This window comes from Chaetodon trifascialis, chromosome 9 (genome assembly GCF_039877785.1).
Source record: "Chaetodon trifascialis isolate fChaTrf1 chromosome 9, fChaTrf1.hap1, whole genome shotgun sequence".
NCBI classification, from domain to species: Eukaryota; Metazoa; Chordata; class Actinopteri; order Chaetodontiformes; family Chaetodontidae; genus Chaetodon; species Chaetodon trifascialis.
The window spans coordinates 5,792,427-5,817,270 of record NC_092064.1 but is presented as its reverse complement, the minus strand read 5'-3'; the positions used below and the strand labels follow the sequence as shown (position 1 = coordinate 5,817,270).

At 42.7% G+C, this 24,844-nt stretch overlaps 2 protein-coding genes across 2 annotated transcripts in view; both read right to left on the bottom strand.

Moving 5' to 3' along the window:
- Positions 1-499: 499 nt before the first annotated feature.
- crk (v-crk avian sarcoma virus CT10 oncogene homolog) lies at positions 500-9,635 on the bottom strand. Its single transcript, XM_070971206.1, has 3 exons — positions 9,085-9,635; positions 7,757-8,346; positions 500-4,333 (listed from the first exon to the last, which is right to left on the bottom strand). Exons 1-3 carry the CDS (start codon positions 9,302-9,304, stop codon positions 4,196-4,198), a joined length of 948 nt encoding a protein of 315 aa, XP_070827307.1. The 5' UTR covers positions 9,305-9,635; the 3' UTR covers positions 500-4,195.
- Positions 9,636-11,107: 1,472 nt separating this feature from the next.
- lrrc75a (leucine rich repeat containing 75A) overlaps positions 11,108-24,844 on the bottom strand; it is a 60,916-nt gene continuing 47,179 nt past the window's right edge. The window contains exons 4-5 of the mRNA XM_070970921.1: positions 17,073-17,346; positions 11,108-16,087 (exon numbers count right to left, since the gene is read on the bottom strand). Of these exons, the coding sequence (XP_070827022.1) occupies positions 15,473-16,087; positions 17,073-17,346 (889 nt within the window). The 3' untranslated portion in view covers positions 11,108-15,472. The remainder of the gene's footprint in view (positions 16,088-17,072; positions 17,347-24,844) is intronic.

The following is a 24,844-nucleotide window of genomic DNA, read 5'->3' as shown; positions in this document are numbered from 1 at the left end:
TAGTACCATACCATTAAAAATAAGCAAAAGCAAAGTAATACCAGTCATTTCTGTTTCATTTGTGTAAACTCATTTTAATTGCTGTAGTAATGTCCTTTTACTGTATGTTGCTTATTCTTTTCAATGTGAAATAATTGAAAAATATTGTGAAATATGTTTTCACAGCCAATAACATCAGCCCAGATAGAGCACCAGATCATAGTTCACATTTCTTTTACCATACATGCTGTACATAAGCTTTAGTGGGCTGATGCACATACTATGAAAACAGTTACACTAAACTTGCCCAACTTGATAGTGTCAAAAAATAAAAAAAAAATCTCACAGTAGCATGACTGGCAATCATTTCTGTCGCTAAACAAACGCCATGTGCAGCATTAAAATATACAGCATGTTGGGTGTATTAACAGTATATTTTAAAAGAGGCCGTGGTTGTAAAATACTTAAAGCTTTCCAGAGTCAGCAGCACGAAAGACAAAGTCAACACATGAAGCAAATCATTTGTCATGGGTTTGACTTTATTTACTAGTATATTAACACATTACATGCTACAGAAAATAAAAAGGTAATTTAAATTGTCTTGAAAGAATATAGTGTTATAATAAAATGGCACATTTTGATATTAACACAATGTCCACTGGCACTGGCCACCCCTTCCTTTTTACTAAAGGAAATGAATGACTTCATGCAGGGCTACTAAAAAAATACTTCTTGGTGGTTTCATTGGCAACACAATTTGTCAGATAATGATTTATGTAGCGAAGCACCTGCCATGTGCAGTGTGGATGACAAAGAAGCTTGATTTGATCATAAAAGCTGGCAATAAACACAAATGTTACTTTCCCAGAGCAGATTTTTCCAAGAAGTCAACCAAATATTTTTAAATAGTAAATGTCTTAACATGGGTTTGGAAAATGGCCAACTTGAAAATGAAATCAGGCAAAGCGAGAAGGTCAAGAAAACTAATATGTGGGAGCAATCAAAGAAATTAAAAACCCTAAAAAGGAGGGCATATATCAATGCAAACTCAGTGTAAAAGCAGTAAGTGCATTCCGTTCAAAATCAAATTTCATCTCCTTTAATCTCATAAGCACTGGCAGAATAGGCTTTCCAGAAGGACCCCATCTCTCTGAATGCTGTTATAGTGCCACCTAAAGGTGACATGGTGTGCTGGCCAGAAATACTGTATCATGACATCTGAGAAGAGACAGTGAGTTCTCACAGCTCAAATTCAGAGTGGCCCAGGTTCACTCTGGCAAAGGTCTAAGCACACACCGAGCCTGCTTCAATCCAAACCAGTCGGCGTTATGATACACGAGGGTGATGATTGTCAGGGTGTCAACAAACAGATTGATTCAGTCTCAACAGAAAACAACCTCGAAAGGAAAAAGGGAATCTGGACTACAACGTAATTTGCTGTTCTATTTGCCTGATTTCTTGGCAATACAGACATGGCAGAAGGCCAAGATAAAACCGTATCATAAGAAGTCCACGTTGCCTTGTGCATCATAATGGACAAAGCTTGAAATATAAGAGAGGCAGAGGATTAAGTGAGGAAGCACAAAGGAAACACAGATTGATAAGACGGAGGATAAACAGAACACAACAGTGCAAGGTGGCAACAAGATCACTGAAAGGTTAAAAACAAGGGCAGGTACCAAATAATGCCACTTTATATTTTCTTGGACACATTTGACAAGATGTGAACACAGAGTCTGTTTTGCTATGGTATATTTTGTGAGCTGAATGTAGAGCACTAATATGAGAAGACGGCACTAAACAACATTGTGGACAGCCTACATTCACTCCGTTCGACTTCATTCATGTACACAGACGCAGAATGAGAACCCATGTGGCCTTGTGAGGGCTGGGGGCAAACAGATGTGGCCCCTCAGCTTATCCATTTTGCACCAGTGACCTATCGCTCCCTCCCAACATGCAGCAGTATAAAGTGTACATCAAAACGGTTTCCTCCCAGACAAAATCAGCTATGAAGAAAACTACAAAGATAACAAAAAACAATATTTTAGCATGTAATGATAATCACATAGTACATCATTTCATAACAATATGTTCTTTTTTTCTTACAAAAGACTACTTGATGGTACTTGGTCGTAGTAGATGGGTGGATGGGGCTGAGGTGAGCCAAGGTGGGAGGTGTGGAGAGGGTGAACGTAGTGTTGCCTTTATCTCCCTCCTCAAAAATAGTCTTGAAGTTTCTCAGGTTCACTGCTGGGGCCTGCTCTACGGCTAGAACTACATGAAGTCACTCCTAGCTGCTGGTCTCAACTCAGTTTTGTTTTCTCCATTTGATATTTGGTATGGGGGGTGGGGGTGGGTGCTGGACTGGTCTTTGCTCTGTTCCTTGGGGGGAAACTGCACACCTCCAGTTGACTTGGCGCTCTCGTTTCTTTCAGTGATAAAATGCTGCAGCTGTATTTGAGCCTTGCTGCACAGTCTGGGGTTAACCTAAAATAATGCTGCATTCATGTCCAGTAAGAACAACTGTAGATGCAATCGTTAAACCAGGAAATACCTTTAAGCACAAATTAAACCCTAAACATTGCCAGAGAATACTGTTCAGCCCAGGTTTGGAGATGTATGTGTTCGGTCTTATAAACTCCTACAGATCTCTTAAACAATATTTCAGAATAAAAAATTAATTGGGGCAGCTGTGTCTTTACTTTTCTGAATGAAGACATCATCACAGATCAGATACCAGTCTGGACAAAGGGCAAATGTAGAAAAAGAGTTAAAATAATGCTGTAATGGCAGGTTTGAGTGAATAACTGTATCACCTGTTTGGCTGACGGTGCAACTTTGATTTTACAAAATTCTTCACTCACTCGTGCATCCACTGCAAGTGTGAAACACACAGAGCAGGACTCAAAGAATAGTTGGGAAATAAGTTTATCTGCTTTCTAGCCGAGATAATGAGAAGATCGATATGATTCTCATACTTAAAAGCTAAATATGAAGTTACCGCCTGCAGTAATTATTCTTATCTTAGCATAAAGCCTGGAAGTAGGCCTCAACAGCTGGCCTGGCTCTGTCCACATGGAACTTTATCTGTCTGCCAGCAGATAACAAGACAAGACAACAATTCAGCAGTCTATGAGCGGTGATGTGTTGGGACTATTTCTTGGCTGGGTGCAGTGACTTCCTGGAGCACTTGGTGGTTGCCTGGCAACTGGTCCCGGCCAGCACATAATCCCCATAAAAGTAAAGAGTCTTATTAAACTTGTGTTTGTGCACAGATTAAACAAACAAAACAAAATGCTTTAAACATCAAACTTTAAATGTGCTGGAAGGTGCATTCTGTTGCCTTCAGACAGAGCCAGGCTAGCTGCTTCCAGTCTTTACGCTAAACTAAGGCAAGCTAAGCTAAGCTAAGCTAAGCTAAGCTAAGCTAAGCTAAGCTAAAGGGCTGCTGACAGTAGCCTCATATTTACTGTCTTGACACGAGAGAAGCATTAATCTTCTCATATAACTCTTGACAAGAAAATGAATATGCATATTTCCAAAAAACAGCAAACTATTCCTTTAAATAAAGTTTGCAAAAATTCAAAAGCGGGCACCATAAGAGCTTTAAACAAGACAGAATACATAAAAACTGTATTGTCACTCTTCCACTTGTTACTGTATTCCCATCTGACATGAATGCAGCATAAGTGATCCTACAGGGCTGTAACCATGGTGATGGATGAGGGCGAGGATGAAAAATGGCACGGCGCTGAGCAGTTATCTACTGGCTCCAACACAGGAAGAGGAAGTGGTTGTACTCTGCAGCGAGGAGTCTCCGGAGAAGCGAGTGTTGATAACACATCCACGGCAGGGACGCGGTGAGGGGGAGGATCTAAAGGGTGTTGCCACTTCCTTGGGACAGGAGATTCAGTTACAGCTCCACTGGAGAGTATATGACCCCTTCTTACGTCAGTCAGTCAGAGTGGGTGGTGGAGAAGGGTGGGCATCGTTATTAAGAGGGGTAGAAATGGAGGGTGTGTGCATTACAAGGGTCCGACAAGGGCCTGTTTGTTTTGTTCTCAGTGATTCTCTGAAACTGTACTTGGTGCAGGTGAGAGCTGGAGCAGATGTGAGGGAGGGGGAGCGGGTGAGTGTGTGTGGGACGAGAAGGAAGGGAGGGGTGAGGAAGGGTCTAATACTAGTGTCCAGGTTGCGGCCCGGCTGTCCGCTCTCAGCTGAGCTCGTCCTCTGCGTTGTGCTGGTCCAGCAGTTTGACGTGCGTGAAGGGAAAGTGGCCACGTTTGCCTTTACATTCACCCTCCCACTGGCCGTTCACGTTTATTTTGGTCACCTTCACCATATCGCCCACCTGGGGAGGGAGGGGAGAGAAAAGGCATGAGAGAGCTCAGCAGCAAGGAGTCAGTATGTTTATCATCATCATCATCATCGTCATCGTCATTAAAAAGAAAACCAGAGATATTCCTCATTCCTCTCAAATCCATTGTTGCCAGGAAACGCTGCAGTAATTTATCAATCAACAAAGTTTTTCAGAATTTAATTACTGTTTCAGTCATTTATCATGCAAAAATGTTAAAATATCCACCGGTCCACTTCCTCAGATACAAGGATTTGCTGCTCTTGTCTGTTTTAGATCACTGTGAACTGAATCTTCAGTTTAAGACTGTTGATTGGACGAGCAATGTGAGGATGGAACCTTGGTTTCTGGGTATTGGTACTATAAAACTGATCAACTAACTGACTGGCAGATTGATGAAGATTAAATTTAAAAAAAAAAGTGAATTGCAGCCGTATTGCTGGGTGGCAGCATGATGACAGTTGACCTGGACAGGGAGAGGAGTGGCTGTTCCTGTGCTACTGAACCTGAGCAAACAAGGACGAACAGGCAGTTTCAAAGTTCAAGTGTGTGTGTGATGACTGAACAGTCAGAGGTTGAAGCTGAGGGCTCACAGTATTAGTCTGATAACCTGTTAGCTGTCACGTCATCCTCGTGTTAAATGTGTAACCAGCAGCATTTGCGTGACCGCAGATGTCTCAAAGTTTTTTTTTCTGTCCCTGATGCAAGAACTTTAATAATGAATATTATTTTGCCCCACAGCTGCACAGTGCACACTTAAAATTAGTGAAACAATTTAGGTATGTGCCACAGATAAATGGCTCTGCCTTTTCCTTCGAAGGTTACCTGTAGTGTTTAGCACAGCTTCTTCAATTGTTTTGTTTCATATCTATGGCTGCCAGAAAAGTATGAAAAATGTCAAAGGCAACATTTTGAAATCGCTCGTTTTGTTCCACCACTGGATCATATATGTATCAAAGAACAGGAGTTTAAAAAAGATGAAAGATTTTATTGGCAAGAGAATACTCTTAAAGGTTGGCTGTGATATTGTAGATTTTGCATATTTTAATTGTAAATATCTGCATCCACTCAGACTAAATGTGGTTTTCTAAAAAGGTGATACTGTTGCCTTGTATACTTAGTGTGTACGGTGGCCCATAAGTCCACTGACTGTGCAGTGGACCGTGTATAAGGAAAAAGGAAGATAGTCTGAAACATTTGGTGAGATGAATTAAGCATGGTGTCTGAGTTTTTGAGCAAAGTTTGTTTTAATCTTTTGGACCTTTAGGTTTTCAATCTCCCTGTCTGACCAACAAAACTGTCAGACAGGGAGATTAAAAACCTAAAGGTCCAAAATCTTAACACTTCTAGTCTACTATCACATAAGTCAAAGAGTCTTTTCAGATTTGAGAACCTGAAATCAGGGAATGTTTGGCATCTCTGCTTGAAAATTAAGTGAGAAAAATAGGACAGCATTAACTCAAAGTGACTCTGCTGGCATGCCTTGCTGGAGCCTGTGGACATCATTAATTGAAACTGCTGGCTACTGTTTGTTTGTGTCTTGTGGGTAACTCCTTCACAACCCTGCAGTGTTAGGAAATAGTTACAGTGCTTAACAGAGCAAAATGAGGCATTATTCACAGACGGTGTGGCTAAAGTAAGATGTCCTGAGGAAAAGTAATGAAGGGCTTCATGCTGCAGGTACCAGTGCATTCAGAAAAGCACTGACTGAACCCCATGTCGGTCCTAATGATCAGCTGAGGACACTCAAATGTGCTGCATTTTGGATTCTTTAAACAGAGCTACTGAAATGTCTGCAGAGTGAAAAGCATGCAGACCTCATCATCATGAGGTAACAAGCCACAGTCATTTGACACATACTTTGTTGATGCAGTGGATCGCAAAATACTGTAAGGTGCTCTTTTGACTACCTACATGCAGTACACAGAGGGAGACTATTGCAATACGAGGCACACAGTTCACCTCTTTCACAGAATTTCTACAAATCTGAAAAATATCAGCCTCACCAACGCTTTATGTTAGAGCAGAAACAATAATAAATGAAACTGCAACTACTTTGGTAATTAATCATTTAATTCGAATTTCAAGCAAAAATGCCAAACATGACCCAGTTCCAGCTTCTTAAATGTGAGGCTTTGCTGCTTTGCTCCTGGGCTATTAAAGATGGATAGCACAGGTATTTGTGTTATTAAGACCAATGTTATCAACTATACAGTATATGCAAGGATTCTGATCTTCACAAAGACTGGAATTAGAGTTTAAGTCCTAATCTATAATAGCCTGTGACCACTGCGACCACATTATGATACTAAAATGTTTTCTGAGTCAAAGAATGCAGAAAACAAGTTACATCAACAATACATATAAAAAACACGAATTAGGGATCCAGTGTTATGAACCAGAGAGTATCATTAAGACACACACGCTGAAGTCATGCATGATATTAAGCTAATTTCACTGACTGAAGATAAAGACTGATCCTCACAATCAGGTTTTCTGAAGACAACGAGACAAGGAAATGTGAGTTAATTATTAACTTTGCAGTGCCACCTTGCTGAGTCACTTCTGGCCAACTGGAGAGGAGAAAACATGCAGCCTCACAGCCTCAAAGTCTACCACAGGTGGGAGTGGCAGAAACCAAGTCAAACTGAGGATTTACCTGACACATGTAACCCAGCAAACCAACGTTTTTCTAACTGATAAACCGTTATAACAGCAGACGTGTGGTTTGACTCCACACAAAGCAAAAGAGGGTACAGATGTGAGGGGTCAAAGGATGGATCTGTACTGGTGTATTTAGCCTCCTAGTTTCACTCTTGGCTCAGCTTGACTCCTGGCTTCACAGAGACCAGAGGAAATGGTCCTGTTCCCAAACACAAACTATTTCCTTCCCCCAACGACCTGCTCCGTGGGAGCCCCGCTCTCGCTTCCGGACAGTTTAACAGCCCAGCCACCATGAGCAGGGAGCACAGCTTAATGGCAGCTTTCATACTGGGATACTGTATTTTGTTAAAACCCGGGGAGTAGCCTAAGTGCCCCTCACTCAAATACAAGTCTAGTCCAGAAAGATGAAGCCAGTGAGTTAATAAACATTATGGAGAGACTTGATGCAAATCAATGTGAAATGTCACCGCACCGATCTCTGCACGACAGATATTAAATGACTCGTTTATCAGGAAAACTGCGCACAGAGCTGCCTGAGCATGGTCTGACCTTGACTCCTCTTCATCCTGCTCAACAAACACTGAGGAAGAAATAATCACAATGGGAAAGAAAGCCAAAGAATGTGAGCTCGGACTTGATAAGCTGAAAGGGCTGGTCCTACATCCTTCTCCGCTAACTGTCCCCTCTGCTCCAGCATGTGTTAGGAGGCTGCATGGAGTCAAGAAAAAACAGCACACACGCGTCCATATTTACCTCTAAGGCCAGGGCAGTCTTGTCGTAGGCATTGGGCACCCTCTTCTGTATGGCCCTGGCATAGACAGGTCCATTCTGGAGATTCGGGAGGGGGGTGGGCTGGGCGTACTGGCTGGGGTCTCCCAGCAGCGGAGCGCCAGACTGAGCTGCAGAGCTGTCAGAGTTCCCTAGCATCCCCATTCCTCCCGGCGGACCCCCAGGCACGCCAGGTGCTGCCACCGAGCTGGGAGACGCTGGTCGATACTTCTCAACGTAGGGCACAGGGATCATCCCCGCCCGGCCTTCAGAGTTCTGGGCGTTCCACCACTGCTCCTCTGGCTTCTCGAGCACTCGGAGAATATCGCCCTTCCTGAACGGGAGATCCTCCTCGTCATTGCCGGGGAAATCGAAAAGTGCTCGGACATACTCATCTTCCAGGCGAGGCGGGGGGCCTCCGCCGGGGCCGACACTGATGAAGGAGGTGTGTTTGGACTTGTTGATGGGTTCTATTAAGGTGGTGGTGTCCAAGTAGTGGATTTTATAGAACTCTAGCAAAGCAGGGAGAGCGTCAAACTCCTGGTCGCCGATTCGGAACCTTGGATGGGCCAAACCTGGGGAAAATGAGGGAGAAAGGAAGTGGAGTCAAGACAGACAACAAAACCTTCCAGCATGCTCAATCCTGGCAGATCTGAAGCTTGTCTGTTTATGTTAGCAAACATGATGGTGGAAGGATCCCTGTTTCCTTATTTTACCCCCTGTGCGTCCCCTTTCATATTTGCTTTGTGACTTTCAATGAAAGGTCTGTGTGGTTTTACTAAGGTATGAGGAAAGACAAGTAATATTCCCATGCAGTTCATACATAGACTAAAGAAAAAGCCAACAGAGGCAGAGCAGAACGTCTGGTCAAAGTCTATTAAAACCTGGCAGGATGACAGTCACAACTCTCTCAGGGGCAGCGGGGAAATTAGGCTCATTTCAACGGTGCACCAGGCCAGAACTAACATGAACCCAGTCTGCTCTTAGAAAACTCACACCGCCCACCACCACCGGTGTGTCTGAGTGACAGAAACGTGCTTCAGTCTCCATGATTTACCGAAACAACGTGCTCAATCATATCTAGTGAGTTGTCTGTCTCAGTATCCGTATACGGTCTGAAACCAAGAGGTATGTTTGTCCTTTCACGAGCTAACATTCACCTGACACATGCTTTAATGTGTCTAGCTTTTCGTTTTCTCCATACACGAGTTGAAAAGACACTATTGCGCATCCCCTTTGGTGCAAGTCATGCAAGAATGGTCACATCAGCATCTCCGTATGCCGAGCCCCCCCGAACCCCTATGGTATCTTACCTGGACCGGATTGTCGGTTGTTGCTGATGCTGTTAATTATGTAATGCGAGACTTTGGAGTTCTCTGATACCGAGAGCACGTAGTCGCCGGGGCTGGTGATGGAGTCCCGGACTAGAAACACGCCGTGCCTCTGCCCCTGCAACAGAGACACAGCCTCCTGCCTGCTCAACCGACCCCAGTACCAGCTGCCACGGTCCTCCGCGTCAAAATTTCCGGCCATGATAACCACTCCAAAGCCGAGGCTTCACCGGGCCTTCCCTTCTCTCCCTCCCGTTATCCACAAGCAAAGCCTTCAACTCATACAAAAACTTTAGCGCCTAGAGCACGTTTAGTAAACAGGCGACATCCGCAGCTAGCCGTCTGGACATCAATTCGCCGATAATGAACCACAGACACGTATTAAAAAGGACACTTATTTGGTTTATGGCCGGAAATAATCTCTAATAATCATATAGTGCGTTTTAGCTGCAGAATTCCTGCTACAATCCAGCGACCGATGACAACTAACTTCAAAAACTGAAATGGCGGATACGGGAAAACAAAAAAAGACCCCACTCACCGGATGTGACGTAATAATTATGTGCGCCAGACGCACCACTTTCAAGCTAGTCACAATCTTAAAGAGTATCATAAAACTTCCGTTTCGCGCGATTATATGTTAACAATGATACAAATTTATAATTGTCAGAAAAAGCAAACTCGGTAAAACAAGAACATTTGACAAACCCTCTATTGTCATCTTGCTCTCATTTACCATTCAATACTTCGGTTTGTATTTACTTTTTCAAAAGTGATAAATTTGTAAGTTTTTATTTTGTAGGTAAAGTGAGTAAACTGCTCTTCCTGTTAAACTCTGTCTAACTTAACGGCCCCGTCCTTCATGTTGGTGGGTTGTTGTGAAACCTAAAGCTTGCCTCATTATTGCGCCAGATCAGCAGCAGTGCTGTAATTACACTGTGGACACATGCAATTCACGTTTTGCTCCCGCAAGCATTGAGAAGCTCGTAACTACATCCAGCTCATTTGACCCGGTAACTAACGGCTTGGTTGCAATGTGTAATTTTAGCCACTAGATGTCAGTCAAACAATATTAGATACCGTTAATCATTTCAATACCAACATTGTCAAACCTGACTGTTGTGTTTTGATAATCCACCAGCAGAACATTTGTACATAATACGTGCTCAGAAAAGGACTAACTTTTTTCTTTCTTTCTTTTTTTTTTTTTTTAGTGAAAAACACAAACCTTTCTCTGGTTATAGACAGAATTCAAGGCACTATTTCACTGAACTAAAACCAACATCCTGTATGAAGCACCTTCATGCCATAGTGACTCAATGCTTCTCTTGGTATTGCGTTACAATCAGGCACAATTTATGACGGATTTCTAAGTTGTAACTAATCTATTTGCTAATGGTTAATAAATAATTGAATTTAATTCATTAGCCATTAATAAGGACAATATTTGAGTTGCCAGGTTGTGGCTGGTGTTTATCCTCCTCCTGCATCACACTTACTTTATCTGTTTTGGTGCTTTTAATTATTATGAGCCAATCCAATGGATTGCTTCACCCCTGATCTTCTCCAAAAGAGCCACAGGGCATCAGGATCAAATTCATTTATTGACAATTTATGAACAACATCTACAGACTTGAATGATTGCAGAAAACCTTTACTCGCGATTTAACATTTATAAGTACAGATGATTTATCAACTTCTATCGTTGCCTTATTGGAAAGTGAGAAACTCTTTACCCTTTATTCATGCTACATTTCTAACTGCAGAGTTGATGGCTTATTGCCATTTATTGATGGTTTAATAATGTTTACAACTGCAGACTAGATGTTTTTATTATTATTATCACTGCTGATGCTGATGCTGATGGATGCACCTCCACATATAGGTCTGTATAGTCTCTGCTGCTCTCTGGGCCCTCACGATGGATGTAGCTGACGCCTATAATCCAAAATTTTCAGCAGTTGTAATATTCAAACAAAGGAAAGAAAAGGAAGAAAAGCCAGAATTTGTTTTTGTATCATAGAATTTATTGGGATCCATTGTGTAACAGAAAATTATACATTTTACATTTTCATCAAAAAACGACTGCACACAGCATTCTTTTCAATGGATCCCCTCAATAAAGTGGCATAAAAATAAAAGATCCAAGGTAGCTTTGAGGAAAGGGGAGAGGGACAGAAGAAGATACTGTTTAGAGAATAATACAGAGGTACACTGTAGATTAAGAAATACATAAAGAAGAAAGACTGATGGAGAGAGAAAAGATCCAAGGCTACAAACTCTCCTGACTTTTTACATGTCACGACATATTAGCAGAGTCTCTGAGCAAGACGCACACAGCATCTTCATATCTTCTGATCGCTTAAAGCATTCAAAGCCCCCCACTCTAGGAGTCCAAAGTAAACACAGCCATCATCTCATGTCTTACTGTAACATACGCATGAACAGACTGGTCATCCTGCCCACGGTGACAAGCAGAGCGTCTGCAGTCATTGTCCCTCACCACTGCAGAGAGAGCCAAACAGACCAAACAACAGACGTGTGGCTACTATTTGAATTAGACTATCAACATGGATGTGCACTGAATGAAGTACAGCTGAGCCATATGAGAGTTTCTGATCAACATTCTCAGCTGACACCAACAGAAAAAGGGCTGAAGCCAGTTTCCAAAATCTTCACATTGTTATATTCAAGAATTTTCTGTGGAGTAAATCCAGAAAGAATTAGTTATTCAGTGTTGTAAACACACTTAATCTGGTAGACAACCTTTGAAACCACGTCCAGCATTCTTGTGCGGGCTCAGATCAAAATGAGGCATCGCTTCAGGTTCATGTCCTCCAGTTTCAGATCAAACTGCACTGAATCCCTCTAATCAAAGGTGGATGACCCTGAGTGATGGATCAAAGGTTTCAAATTAAAAGCCCACGTCTATGTTGATGAATGAATCTAATTCCAGCTGTTGTGATCTCTTTGCTTTGATTTGCAGTGACCTTAACATAAAAGCAGACAAGTGCATGGCTTCAGCACACTGCAAACATGTACACATAACTCTGATCTCCCCTGTGCACCTCTCTCTCTCTCTGCTGCCAGAAATCCCGTTAGTAGCAAGCAGAGAACCTGAGAATGGAGTCTATAAGCTTCCACATGAGTTCTTGGTGTTGAAGTCACATGCAGTGAGTCAGTTTGAAGCTGAGCATCGGGTCCAACCACTGACTGCATCCTGTGTCTAAAGCCAGTGATCCACACTGACTCACTCAAATAGTTGACAGTACACACACAATCTGTACTCAGTGTGCAACAATCAATCCTTCCTCCACATAATGGCTTCAACAGCTGAAAATTACTGTGGCTTTCAAGGACAATCTTCCTCTGTCTCATTAAGTGTGCATGTGATTAGGCTGCCAGCGATGATGCACTCAGCTGAGCTGCCCAAGACTGTTGGGACAGCATCACAACCCGTCTGCCTCCGTTTAAAGGGTTCATTGTACAGGGCCGGTTGTACAATTGATTTTGCGAGGACAATGCAATTGTAAATATAGCTTAAAGGGAAGTTTCTCTTTGTAATTAGCTTCACGTGTAATACTGCTGAAAGTCTCCAGTGAGTATGTCTTACTGAAGTGAAAGGGAACTGCTTGCGGTATGGAGAGCTGTCAGGTGACAGACTGGGGACTGAAGTGGACTTCAAGGGTTTTCCTGGGCAACTATGAACATTACTTTCATGATCATTATATGAATCTGCAAAAACATATCACAAAACAGGGTGTTCTTCATTTCAGCAGTTGCTTAATTGCTAAATTCCCAGTGAAGTCTCTGTGTACCATTCGGAATGTATTGGATAACCTTTAAATGGTGATTGCCTTGGTTTTTGTGGCTCAGCAGCTACATGTAAATGTATCTATCTATTTCAATGGTGTCAAACCAAATTATTTATACTGCAGCTTTGCTTTGCTGCGATACTTTGAGAACTGGCAGTCATTCAGCACACTGCACACCTCCACCAACGCTATGCAACTGTCAGGATCTTCTAGTTGTACATGTTCTACATTTCACCGTGTGCACTGACCTTTCCACTCCGGCCAGTGGGAGATCATCCATTCAGAGATAACATTTCCTGCTACCAGAAAGACGTACTGAAATGAAAACATGGCTCCCATAGCTCAGTTGGTAAGGTGTGCGCCTCATGTATTGAGGACGTCAGTCCTCTGCAGTGGCCGCAGGTTTGGCTCATTTGCTGCGTGTCGTCCTCTCTCTCTGTCCCCCTTCCGGTTGTGCCTTCAGCTGTCTCTATCATAAAGGCTAAAAAGCCCCCCCCCCCCAACAAAAAAAAGAAAGATCCTCCCTGCCTATTAAATGCCACAGTTTGTAACACAGGCTTCTATTAAACATGTGAAGTCTCAAGCCTCACCTGAGATAACCTTGATTACATCACCAGCATTTTTTTTCTCAGTCTTGATAAGAAGGCATTTTACAATGTTCATAGGTTGAATCATCTTCCTTGCGACGCTGATCTTCACAGGTGCACCTCTCAAATATGCTGGTTTGCACACGCTGTCCATCACTTCGACTCACTTTACTAATGATGTGAGAGATGCAAAGCAAGATAGAATTTCTAGAAACTGCAATGAAATGTGTAAAAAGAATATCTGACAAAGATGTGATCAGTATTATAAGTCGCCCTCGGACCTGTCTTCATATAGATTTGTGAACATGAACATTGATGGTGTGTTGCAGCTGTCAGCTGTCAGCCTGTCATTAAATTATAAGTGTTCATTTTTGATGCCACACACATTAAGAGCTCCAGAGGTTAACGCTTTGACATCTGGTGCAGCTGTCTGGGGAAAAGTATACATGCATGTATTCATTTTTAACTGCTTAAGGATGAGGCTTCCTTCTATCTCAGTTAACATTCAACAAAGTCCTCCTTTCCATATCAGTAAAACCTTTCCATTCACTGCCTTTTGGGAATATATAACAAATTAAGCATCTGGGTTTGTCATCAGCTTTTAAGCATTATTCATGTACAATATTGCTTGACCTACTGAGATCACAGAACTAACATACAGGATTCCTTGAATTGAGTGGTATTCCTCTCAGTTAGCTACTCTACAATTTAAACAATCGCCTCTGCACAGATAAAAACAATATATACTGTATATACTGTACATCCAAAGATACAGCTTGTTCCTTAAAGCTCTGCATGGACTATACTGTAAGTGACACATGAACGGAAAGCACAGGCCGGGTGAGAGCTACATACTGCATAAGGATAAAATTTGTTGTAACCCGGCAGACGATACATATGTGACTGTGATCACAGCAGCGGCCTATATATAAACACAGCACTGTAAGCATGTGACGCACACAGTACCGTGGAGTGGAGCATGACCTGGATTATGAGAAAAAGGCTACTAAATATTTCAACTTGGTACCCCAGCACTTTGCTTTCAGACACATGGCAATTAGACGATCGCATCTATCCGCTGTACATGGACACCGCAGCGAGCCCTTGTCTTTCCAAGGCACGACACTTTTGACTCTTTTCATGCCTGACAAGCTCCAGGCCTTTACTGAGTCCTTGTCTTCATCAGTTGCTTATTTCTTTTGGTTCAAGCTGACTAATTTCATCTCCAGTGCTCTTCTCTTCCACTAAAACACGGTGCATCTGTTCATTTCTTAAGAGTCAACTGATTTCCACGAAGCTGTTGGCTTGACTTCTGATTGCTGTCTATCTTCTGATCCATCTGGCTAGCCATGGATATATGTGGGAGGGAAACATTTTATACATTTCCACTTCAAGTTTTTGGCAAAAACATTTTTTGAAAGGTTTAAGGGCACTGGCTAGTTTGTGTGTATCTCGTGTTTTCATGTTTTCTGGTCTCTTTTTATCTGTCAACACACTCTGAACCAGTAACAGGACATGTCACAGGCACATGTAGGTATTATCAGGGTTACTAGAAGGAAAGGACCTGAATAAAGATTAACATTCTATACATAAAAGCCTCATGTGATATAATTAATTAGTCTATTCTACACATTAGCATCCTTAGTATATTCATACTTTAAACAACAGACAGCTATGATAAAAGACATCCTGTTGGACACTGTCTTGTCTCATGTTACAGTCACCATGAGTCGCCTCGGTTCAGCTGTGACCCTGCCAGCATCTGAGCACTGCGGTGGCTGGTCACAAATCAGATCTGTGGAGGGAGTATCAAGTGGCATGTTCATATGGATTACATCCTTCCAACACTGCAGCCCGTTTGCCTTTGAGTGCACTCTGTTCGCCTTTGCGAGACACAAAGTCTTCTCCTTTCACACAGGACTCGACACAGGAGGGGAAACATAAGCAGAGCAGAGCCGGGATCAACAATCAGGTCAAGTGGTCTGATTGGTCAGTCGCCTCGTCCAAGTCGTCCTCTTCAGCTCTCATTGGCTCAGCGGCTCCAGAGGAGTGTTGTGACTGACTGGAGCAGGACATGCGGGAGGAGTGGCTCTGCGTGTCGTCCTCGTCCTCCACCATCACCGCCCTCCTCCCTGGCAGCTGCTCTTTCCTCTGTGCCTCCTCCTTGTCCCCCCCCTCCTCGCCTCTCCTTCTCCTCCTCCTCCCCACTTTCCTCTGCTCCTCCAGTGTCCACATGCTCTCGTCCTCATCCTCCTTCCCTTGCACCTCCCTGTCAAAGTCCAGCAGCTCCTCCATCATCTCCTCTATCTCCAACTCTCCGTCCAGTTCCTCCTCCACCTCTGACCGGAGCTCCCCCATGCTCTCAGTTCGGTTGGTGTCGTCCGTCTCTTCCTCTTCCCCAAGACCCCTCAGCCTCTCAGGGGGGTCACTGGCTTGACTCTCTCCGAACTCCAAGATGGTGGGCAGGTTTCCCTGCTTGGGACAGCGCTTCCTCAGGCTGACCAGGAAGGGCTGCGGCAGCGAGAAGATGTCCACATTGTTGCCCAAGTCAATCCATGTCACGCTAGGAAAGCTGCCTGGATCCTAGGGTGGAAAATATCAAAACACAGTATTAAAAACAGCATGATCGTCTTACTGTAAGTAAAGCGAGACGCTTGTCAAGACGACTGCCCACATCTAGCAGCCTTCGCACACAGTTGTACTGCAGAAAGAGGTTCCTTCATCCACGGCAGGCTGCATTCCTCAGTGTTTCTGCCAACCAGTAGTGAACACAGCTGCGTGCTTCAGCCACTTGTTCTGAAAGCTGCTAGATGCTGGTTTCAAGACCACTCAGACTGAGTTAAAAGAACTAGAAAATACACAACTTCTCCAAGCAAACAAAGTCAATGTGGCCTAGGGATCTTTCCTGTCCCTCCCCTCCTGCCGTCTCTCTACTGTCAAGTCAAAAGTGTTCTCCTACAATAAGAAAAACAAATGATGTTCTCAATAGTTGAAGTTATTATTATTATGATTATTATGATTATTATGATGATGATGATGATAATGATTATTATTATTATTATTATGTTATTTTCTGCATTTTTTTTTATTTTGTCAAAATGTGGCTAGCATTGTCTGCTCTGTTCTTGGTGCTACCACCAGGCAGCGCCAAAGAAAGAAATGTTTAGAAAACTGTACAGTTTAAGGCCATTTTCACTGCAGGAACGTTCAGAGGAACCTCAGGAGCTTTACCTTCATTTTGACAACAGGAACCAGAAACTTTCTCTAGTAAATTTAGGTCATTTTGAATTTTGTGGTTCCAGTGCCTACCATGACCTGTGGTATCAGAGGGTAAACATTCTGTGGTGCATAAAGTCAGATAGTGCCATGAGTTAAAGCCTGGTGGAAATAAATGTTTCCAAACTGGATATTGTTTAGTAGAAACAAAGATATGAGGGAGACAGGTGACAACATTCTTTGCAACATAAAGCAAGGGGCCTAATTTGCAGAACCATACTAATATTATACTTCATTGAGATTAACTTAGAAAAACTGATGAAAATACTCAAAAGATAAGTGACTTTCTGACCTTCAGGGCATCAGTCAGTTCCTTCAGAATAGTTCTGGTCAGCCTGTTTCCATTCAGTGCCAGGGTCTCAAGGTGTGGCAGGGCAGCCAGCGTGGGCAGGAGCAGGAGGAACGCCTCGTCCGTCAGCTCTGTGAAGCCCAGCTCCAAGCTGACCACGGTGGACGCGTGACGCTGTAGGTGCGTGCACAGACGCTCCATGTCCCGAGCCGTCAGAGGGATACCGGACAGATCCAACGCCCCGCTGGACAGAGGGGCCGACAGCACCGCCTTCAAACTGGGGATGGACACATGAGCAAATGTTAGGAGCAAATATTTAAAGGGCCCCAGTAAGACTGTCGGTCAGCAGCTGCAATCTGATTTAAAAATGTTGTTCTGTTTAATTTACTTCTAAATGCCAAGAGTGCCACTGCATTATTGCACTGCCCTTGTAACCATACTCTCATTCCATACCAGGCCATGCACATAATAATTATATTAACTTCACACATTTTGCAGCATTAGCCACCACCACTCATCAAATAAAACCTGCAAACTCACACTTTGAAAGACAGCATGGCAACATGGTAACGTTTCCATTTTCACGTTTGCGTCCCATTGGCTGTAATTTATGCACCGTGAAGAACTCAGCACACAATGCATGAAACAATCGATTGTTATTCAGACTGGAACAGACTTTCTTTGAAGGTTTGTTTGGTTTATGCACTCAGCTTTAGCAGACCCTTCAAATGTTACAACCTGACTCAACACATAGCTCCTGCCAACATCCTTAAATTATGGCTCAATCTGCCACAGAATGTCTTTGTGGTTGGTAAACTTTGGTGCTGGTCAGCCATGCTAACAGGATCAGAACCATGATGAAGACAAAGAACTTGATTGGAGCTCATGGCCAGAGTAAGCAGTTATAAATCAGTTATATTCATTTAGTCATAAGACATTTAAACATAGAGCCCAATTTCAAAGCACATTAATTACAGACAGTGATGTCCCCACTTGTATCACACTCAACATGTATCCTCACTGTACCTGTCTGATTTAACTGACTCAGTTCCGGTCCTCAGGCCCCCCTGCCCTGCATGTTTTAGATGTTTCCTGCTCCAACACACCTGATTCAAATGAGCGGCTCGTTATCAGGCCACTGCAGAGCTTGATGACGAGCTGATCATTTGAATCAGGTGTGGTGGAGGAGCGAGACGTCTAAAACATGCAGGGCAGGGGGGCCTGAGGACCGGAACTGAGAAACACTGCACTATGGTGAACTTTAGCTATAAGATCATCATCATCATCATCATCACCATGCATTTCATTCATTGATCATTTACTAACTTTTTGTGTACTTTTACTGAACTTTTAAGCCAACATGAAAGTCATAAAATTGCCATAGATGAGAGTTTAACAGCTACTGATCCATCAAAAGATCCATCTCCATGACAGCTGAGCAAACTCCATCAGCTAAAGAAGACCATGTGATATGACTGAAAGCAGGAAAGAGCAAGTAAGTGGACCTTGAGATGTGGTTGTTTTATCAAGATCATATGAACTTTCGAGCCGCATCAGTCTATTGGCATGTGGTCCTTTTTTTTTTTTTTTTTTTATTTGCTATTATGATCATTCATGACGAAACTGGGGTGAAATGAATGAGAAGATTATCATGGGAAATAATATTTCTTGTTGTGAGATAGATGAAAAGATCGATATCTGTCAATATCTAGCTTAGCTTAGCACAGCGACTGGAAACAGCTAGCCTGGCTCTCTCCACCTACCAGCTCCTCGAAAACTAATAATTGAGATGCTTGTGTGATATCGATCTTCTTCATCTAACTCTTGGCAAGAAAGCAAACAGGCATTAAAACGCCAAGCTATGTATTCAGGGGGAAACTCCAGATACATCAGCAACTTCAATCCAAACTCAAAAAGCAAAGCCAGCTGCATCTGCCCCTTAAAGCCCTGTGATGCACCCTACGGTGGACTCCACTGCACGATGTAACATGCACAGAAAGCATGTACTGTACCTTGGCAGTTAATGGAAACTACATAAACAGCACACTTGAGAACCACAAACACTGCAGCTGAATAGACCTCTGGGGTCACACACACAGACAGAGAGACACTGGGGGATTTAGGGCTTAGGAAACTGAAGTTCATGGAATGAAAAATGGCTGTTGAGCAGCAAAACACTCAAAGCTGTACTCTCCATCCACATGGTCTGAGCTAAAAATAAACCCAGTGGGGAGAGGGCAGAGAATTAAATGAGCCTAGCACAAAGGGCTGATCTGGGCTCTGGTCCACAAACAAAGAAAAACTGAGATCATAAGTTTAGTTTTTCCAGCTTATACATAAAAATCACTTGAAACAGACATTAGGCATGAGGGCCAGCACTATTTATTCCCCACAAATGCCGCACATGCAAATGAGGTCTGAAGACATACAAGTAGATGAGTTCATTAAGGATGAACCTGCTGGCAGTAAATCTGCTCCTAAAGCTGACTGACTGTGGTAGAGACACTGAGATTCAATTATTATCCTCAGCTAACAGCTGAATATATTTATCTATTCACATACCAGAGAGACTTCAGAGGAATCTAGGCCAGAGGAGCCCAAAGCAAAGCAGTGAACGTGGGTCAAATTTAGCCTTCCAAAAATGTTTTACTCACTCTCCCAAGGGTCCAATGAGTGATTTGTCACTGCGTTCCATTTTTGGTTTGACCTTTGGGGGCAAAACATGCAACTGGCTGTCAGGCTACCAACATCAGTTGGGATTGGGTGGCTGAAATATGTAGAAATTGTATTGATTTTTAGCCACACTGTTGGCATGGCAACCAGGGATGGCAATGTTTGAGCCTCCTACAAACGACGTTTATACATATCCCTAAATGATTTTCATAATAACACTATGGTGTTCGATTGTCAAGATAGTAGGTGATTCATTTTCTGTTGATCAATTAATTGATTCATAAACTAATCAATGCAGCCTTACAGCTCTAGCACAACTGTAGAGTCTTATTCCTGGGTTGTTTACCATTTGCTCTGTCTATATTTGTAATATATTTAGAGATTTTGCATGTCTTTGTGTGACTTTCTGCCAGTCACCTGACTCTCAACCTGCCTGCATACCATTTTAATGGACCAGTGTTTAGGATTGAGTGGCATCAGGCAGTGTGGTTTCAGACTGCTACCAACTGAAAACCTCTCGCCTTACTCCTCCCTTTCCAAGTGTGTAGGAGAAACTACAGTGTGAAAGCAATGAAAAACATGAAAGGTGAGCCAGGGTTTGGTTTGTCTGTTCTGGGCTACTGTAGAAAATGGTAGCGCGATGGACTTCTTGGAAGAGCACTCACTCCCTCTGAAGATATAAAGAGCTCATTCTAAGATAAGAAACACCATGATTCTTATTTCCGGGTCATTTTCACAAATGAAAACACACTTGAATATTGCAGTGTGTTTCTGCCAGATTTTGCCACTACATCCCCCAAATCTGTTTTTTGATCCCACTAAACTGTTCCAATGCACAGAGATTTTTCAGGCTTTGTATCTCTCATTTTGTGAGACATCATTTTGAGACAATGAAAAACATCCTGGGGTTGAAAGCAATAATTATTTTCATTATCAATTCATCCAGCGAAAAAATGCCCCTTTATGCTCCAAAACCCAAAGATGTGAAATTTTCAAGCAGAACATCCTCAGTTTTAAGAAGCTTGAACTACAGAATGTCATTTTTCCTTTTCATTGCTAAAATTTCCAACAAATGGCAACATTTGGCAACAATGGCCACCACAATGCCTCTAACTTCATATGAGACCTGCAAGTGATAACATGGTGTGGTGTTATTTCTGAACACACAATGATCACATTTAGTGAGTCACCTGATTTGGAAGAGCTGAGGTTCATCCACAAAGCGCTGAGACACCTTAGGTTTACAACGGGATACACCACTTATTCCATATTACAAGTAACCATATGTGGCATCTTTTGTATGGTTTTCTCTCATTTGCAACACAATCTGCACTCTTCACCTCACAGATTTGACTATGCTGAAGCCTGAAAAGCTCTCATGTGGTTTTTGCCCCCTTCACATCACTTCTGTGTTCTATTCTATTATGGGCCTTGTTCTATGATGGGTTTGAAGTCTCTCATGAACCACACAGTCAGTGATCTCAGGGGACTTCAACATGTTGCTGCAATTTCTTCTGGACTCACTTAGATCACCAGTTCAAATGTCCATCCATTATCCATCCTTTATCTATAACTGCTTACCCTCAAATGTGGCCAAAACAGAACTCTGGCAGATGTCCCTACAGCACTTTATGATCAGGGAAGGAACTCCAATACAAACATGTAAAAAATAGCAAACCCCCGAATCCATTTTTATGGAAATTAAAGTGAAATAAATACTTCAAATTATTCATCTCAGGCTGCTGCAAAACCTATTATTTATGCTGCAGTGGTTAGATGCTCTGTGTACTATTTTATATTTGTTCCATATAAAAAAAACTGACCAATAAAAAGCAGTACCAAGGCTTCCTCAGAATTTCATGTGATCAGGTTTGCTTTGGCTCGACTGCAGTCCCTCCCCCTGCATCACTGTCACCACCACGACCTTAAAACATTCCCTGTGGGGAGTCTGGATGCAGAAGCGCTGGCAACAGGTGTCCTCTACAACATCAGGACGTGCTCACACTTTGAAAATTAGCATTACATGGACCAAAACACACAGCAAAAAAACACATATAGTTCAGTGTTAATGCTGAACTCACTGATGGCCAAACTGAAAACACAACCTTGACTATCACTTTCACCTTATGAAGTTGCATACAGTGAGTCTATGAGAGCTTACCTAACAAACACCTACAGCTGCAAAATTAAAATAAAGAGCTAGAAAATGCTAAATCACTCTGCAGGGGAGAGACGAACTGCAGAGTGGAGCAACAATTACTGTATGTGGGTTTGTAGCTACAAGAGACCTCTGTCATGTTACACATGATATTATAGTCATTTGATCCATAGTTAATAGAAAAATATTGATTATAGCAGCTTTATATAAAGACATGAGGATTAGGCTCAGAGTATTTAAGTATAAGCCTTGTGATATTCTATATTTTTCTTTCCGTCAACCTTTCTGGCGCCATCCTGGTGCTGCACATATTCAGTGATACACCAAATGTGTATTAATCCACATCTGAAAATAGTCCCCAGCAAATGCACAATTTATTCCTGTTTAAATGTTTGCTACAAACTTTAGCAACCAGCTGTGTTCATTGAGAAATCACTGAGCCATTTAAAAAAATGCTAAAGAGAAGCTAGTTGTTGTTAACCTTTTAAATGGTTTTCTGATCATCTGGGGCTGAGACATCACTGCAAAATGTTAGTTTGCGAGATTTTGATCAGCAAAAACAAGCATTACTTTATAAAATTTCAGAACAATAGCAAACTGCAACAGGTGACCAAATGAGAATGCTGCATTAAAACTTTCCATTAAGTCATGTAAACAAATCAAAATGAACTAGAAAAAAAAACACCTTCAGTCTGATGAGGCTAGCTGTCACTGTCTGGGTAAGTAGTCTAAAACCACTTCCCACAGAGGCCCTGGAGGTTTGTGCACCAACCCAGCTTTATGTAGCAGCCCATTTCCTCCTCACTGAGTGAAAGTGTGTTAATTAGTTAACCGAGCTGTCGCAGCCATGCCCTCGTCTCTCCATTACACGTGGATTCAGACCAGTGGTCTAATCGTTACTGCTCATATTCTCCTCCCATGCTCCCATTGTCCACCTGCAGACTGTCCTCAGCCTTTGTCTGATGTGTCATGAGTAAGGGGAAAAGTTTCTGGACTTCTTTCCCATGCTTCAACCCTTCCCCCTCTCTTCACCCCGACAATCTACCACTTCTCCCCAACAACACTCCGCCCTCCTCAGTTTAAAGCAATAAACAAAAAAGGCAAGTGCAGTAGTGTGCAAATAAAAGCAGATGAGACACTGAGAGAGCTCATGATGTTTTTGGCTTCAGACCAGAATCCCACGCTAAAGAGAGAGACACACCCCCACTCCCAACTGAGGTCATTCACCCTGCCTGGACAACAACCAGCACGATGGTGGGACGGAGGGCTGAGGCTCAGTGTGTTGGGGGTTGTGATAATCATGGCCAATCACATCCACATCCATCCCCTTTAAAAGCCGATCATCATTTGTAGCTATTAGTCAAAAAAAAAAAGCGCTGTGCTTCTGTCCAATCAGATCTGTAGGCGGGACATCTTTCCTGCTAACTGAGCCAGCAAGATGCTACACAGAAGGAACGTATACCTCCTCCATAGAAATTAGTCCCAGGACGAAAGATTGTTTTTTGATCAACATCAGTTTCTTTGAGTTCAAAATGTGGATGTGTGTGCGATGCACTGAATTTTACAGCGGTGTATCACCTGATCATATCATTTTGAAAGTGTAAACAATTCTGAAAAATGTTCAATCACAAAGCAACAACATGGCTGCATGCTTTGGGAAAGGGCCTGGCACTAAAAGAAGTTGTCAGCAAATACTTACTAGGCTGACACATTCAGACACAGGTAAGTCTTTCTATCTCTCCACAGAGATGGAAATTTAGTCTAATGACCTACATACCTCTAATTTTCACATTCAGGAAAAAAAAAATCTTATGAGTCATAAGCTACTCCTCCACTTATCCGTTGAAATGCAGTGTGCATGAAGATGCAGGGACTTCAACATATCCTGGATTTCATATCACATCTCTGAAAATGGCACTTTTGTCTTCGCTCATCTTTGGTGCGTCACCAAGAGTATTAACTGCATTTCACCTCCGTCCCTCTATGGATGATCTGTTGATACTTGTGCACATATCTACATCATGCACACCCCCCTCCCTCTGCCTGATCTCCTCCTGTGAAAGATCTGAAACCACCCACTTGTTTCCTGAAACAGATTCACAAGGTGAATCCAAGTGAAAGTGACTACACTTCACCAGCGGCATCCTCTTCAGTTATGATCCGTTATGCAGGGATTTTTAAGACAGGACATTTATTTATCAAAATATGCTCTTAATGCATTGTGCGTTCCATGTATGGCTTAAAATCCTGCCCCTATCTCTCCTCTACCTGGCTGCCTGTGTTTGTGTCTCTCCCAGAGATCATTTATCACTCAGTCAGCTGCTATGTGTGCACACCGAAGATGGCACGTCTCCTTCTCCCTCCTCCTTCCTCTCCTCTCCTGAAGGTGAGAAAACACCTCCTCTTCTTTCTCCTCCTGTGCAACAAGGTTTACAAAGGCAGCATAAAGGGTGTGAGCACTTAAGTTTCTGTCTGCCTGATTGTGTTACTGTAAAGCCACAATGATGAGCAGGAGGGACATTTCACCTTAGATGCAGGATTATTCTGTCTAAATGACCGTTGTGACATTTCTCAATGACTCCACTCCAGTCATCTTGCTCATTAGTTTTTTCTAATCATGTGCCACCAGGAGCCGTATTTCTGCAGAGTCACATTCTGAGCAATCACTATAGCATCTGATTACACTGATTAGACCAGCTTGAACCAGCGAGGAGGAGCAAGGCAAATCAGCTGCTCGAGTGTTCAGGCCTCTTATTTGATATTTCCTCACTCCTCGCTTGAACCAGAAGTCATTCTGGTCTGCCATCCTGAAGGCCGTCTAAAAGGTCTTCTTTCTGCTCCGAGCAGCAAGGAGGCATCTGAAGCAGCCTTCACGCATGTTTTTACTGGCCAACATGCTCCTTTATCGGGCATCAGTTATTGATCGGATGCTTCAGCTGATCGG

Bases quoted from the DNA above. Each gene is read 5' to 3' on its own strand.
- crk (XM_070971206.1), bottom strand. From the start codon at position 9,304: ATGGCCGGAAATTTTGACGCGGAGGACCGTGGCAGCTGGTACTGGGGT. The intron at 8,347-9,084 runs GTAAGATACCAT...CATTTTCCCCAG, and splicing joins CAACCGACAATCCGGTCCAG to GTTTGGCCCATCCAAGGTTC. The intron at 4,334-7,756 runs GTAAATATGGAC...CTCCCTCCCCAG, and splicing joins AGACTGCCCTGGCCTTAGAG to GTGGGCGATATGGTGAAGGT.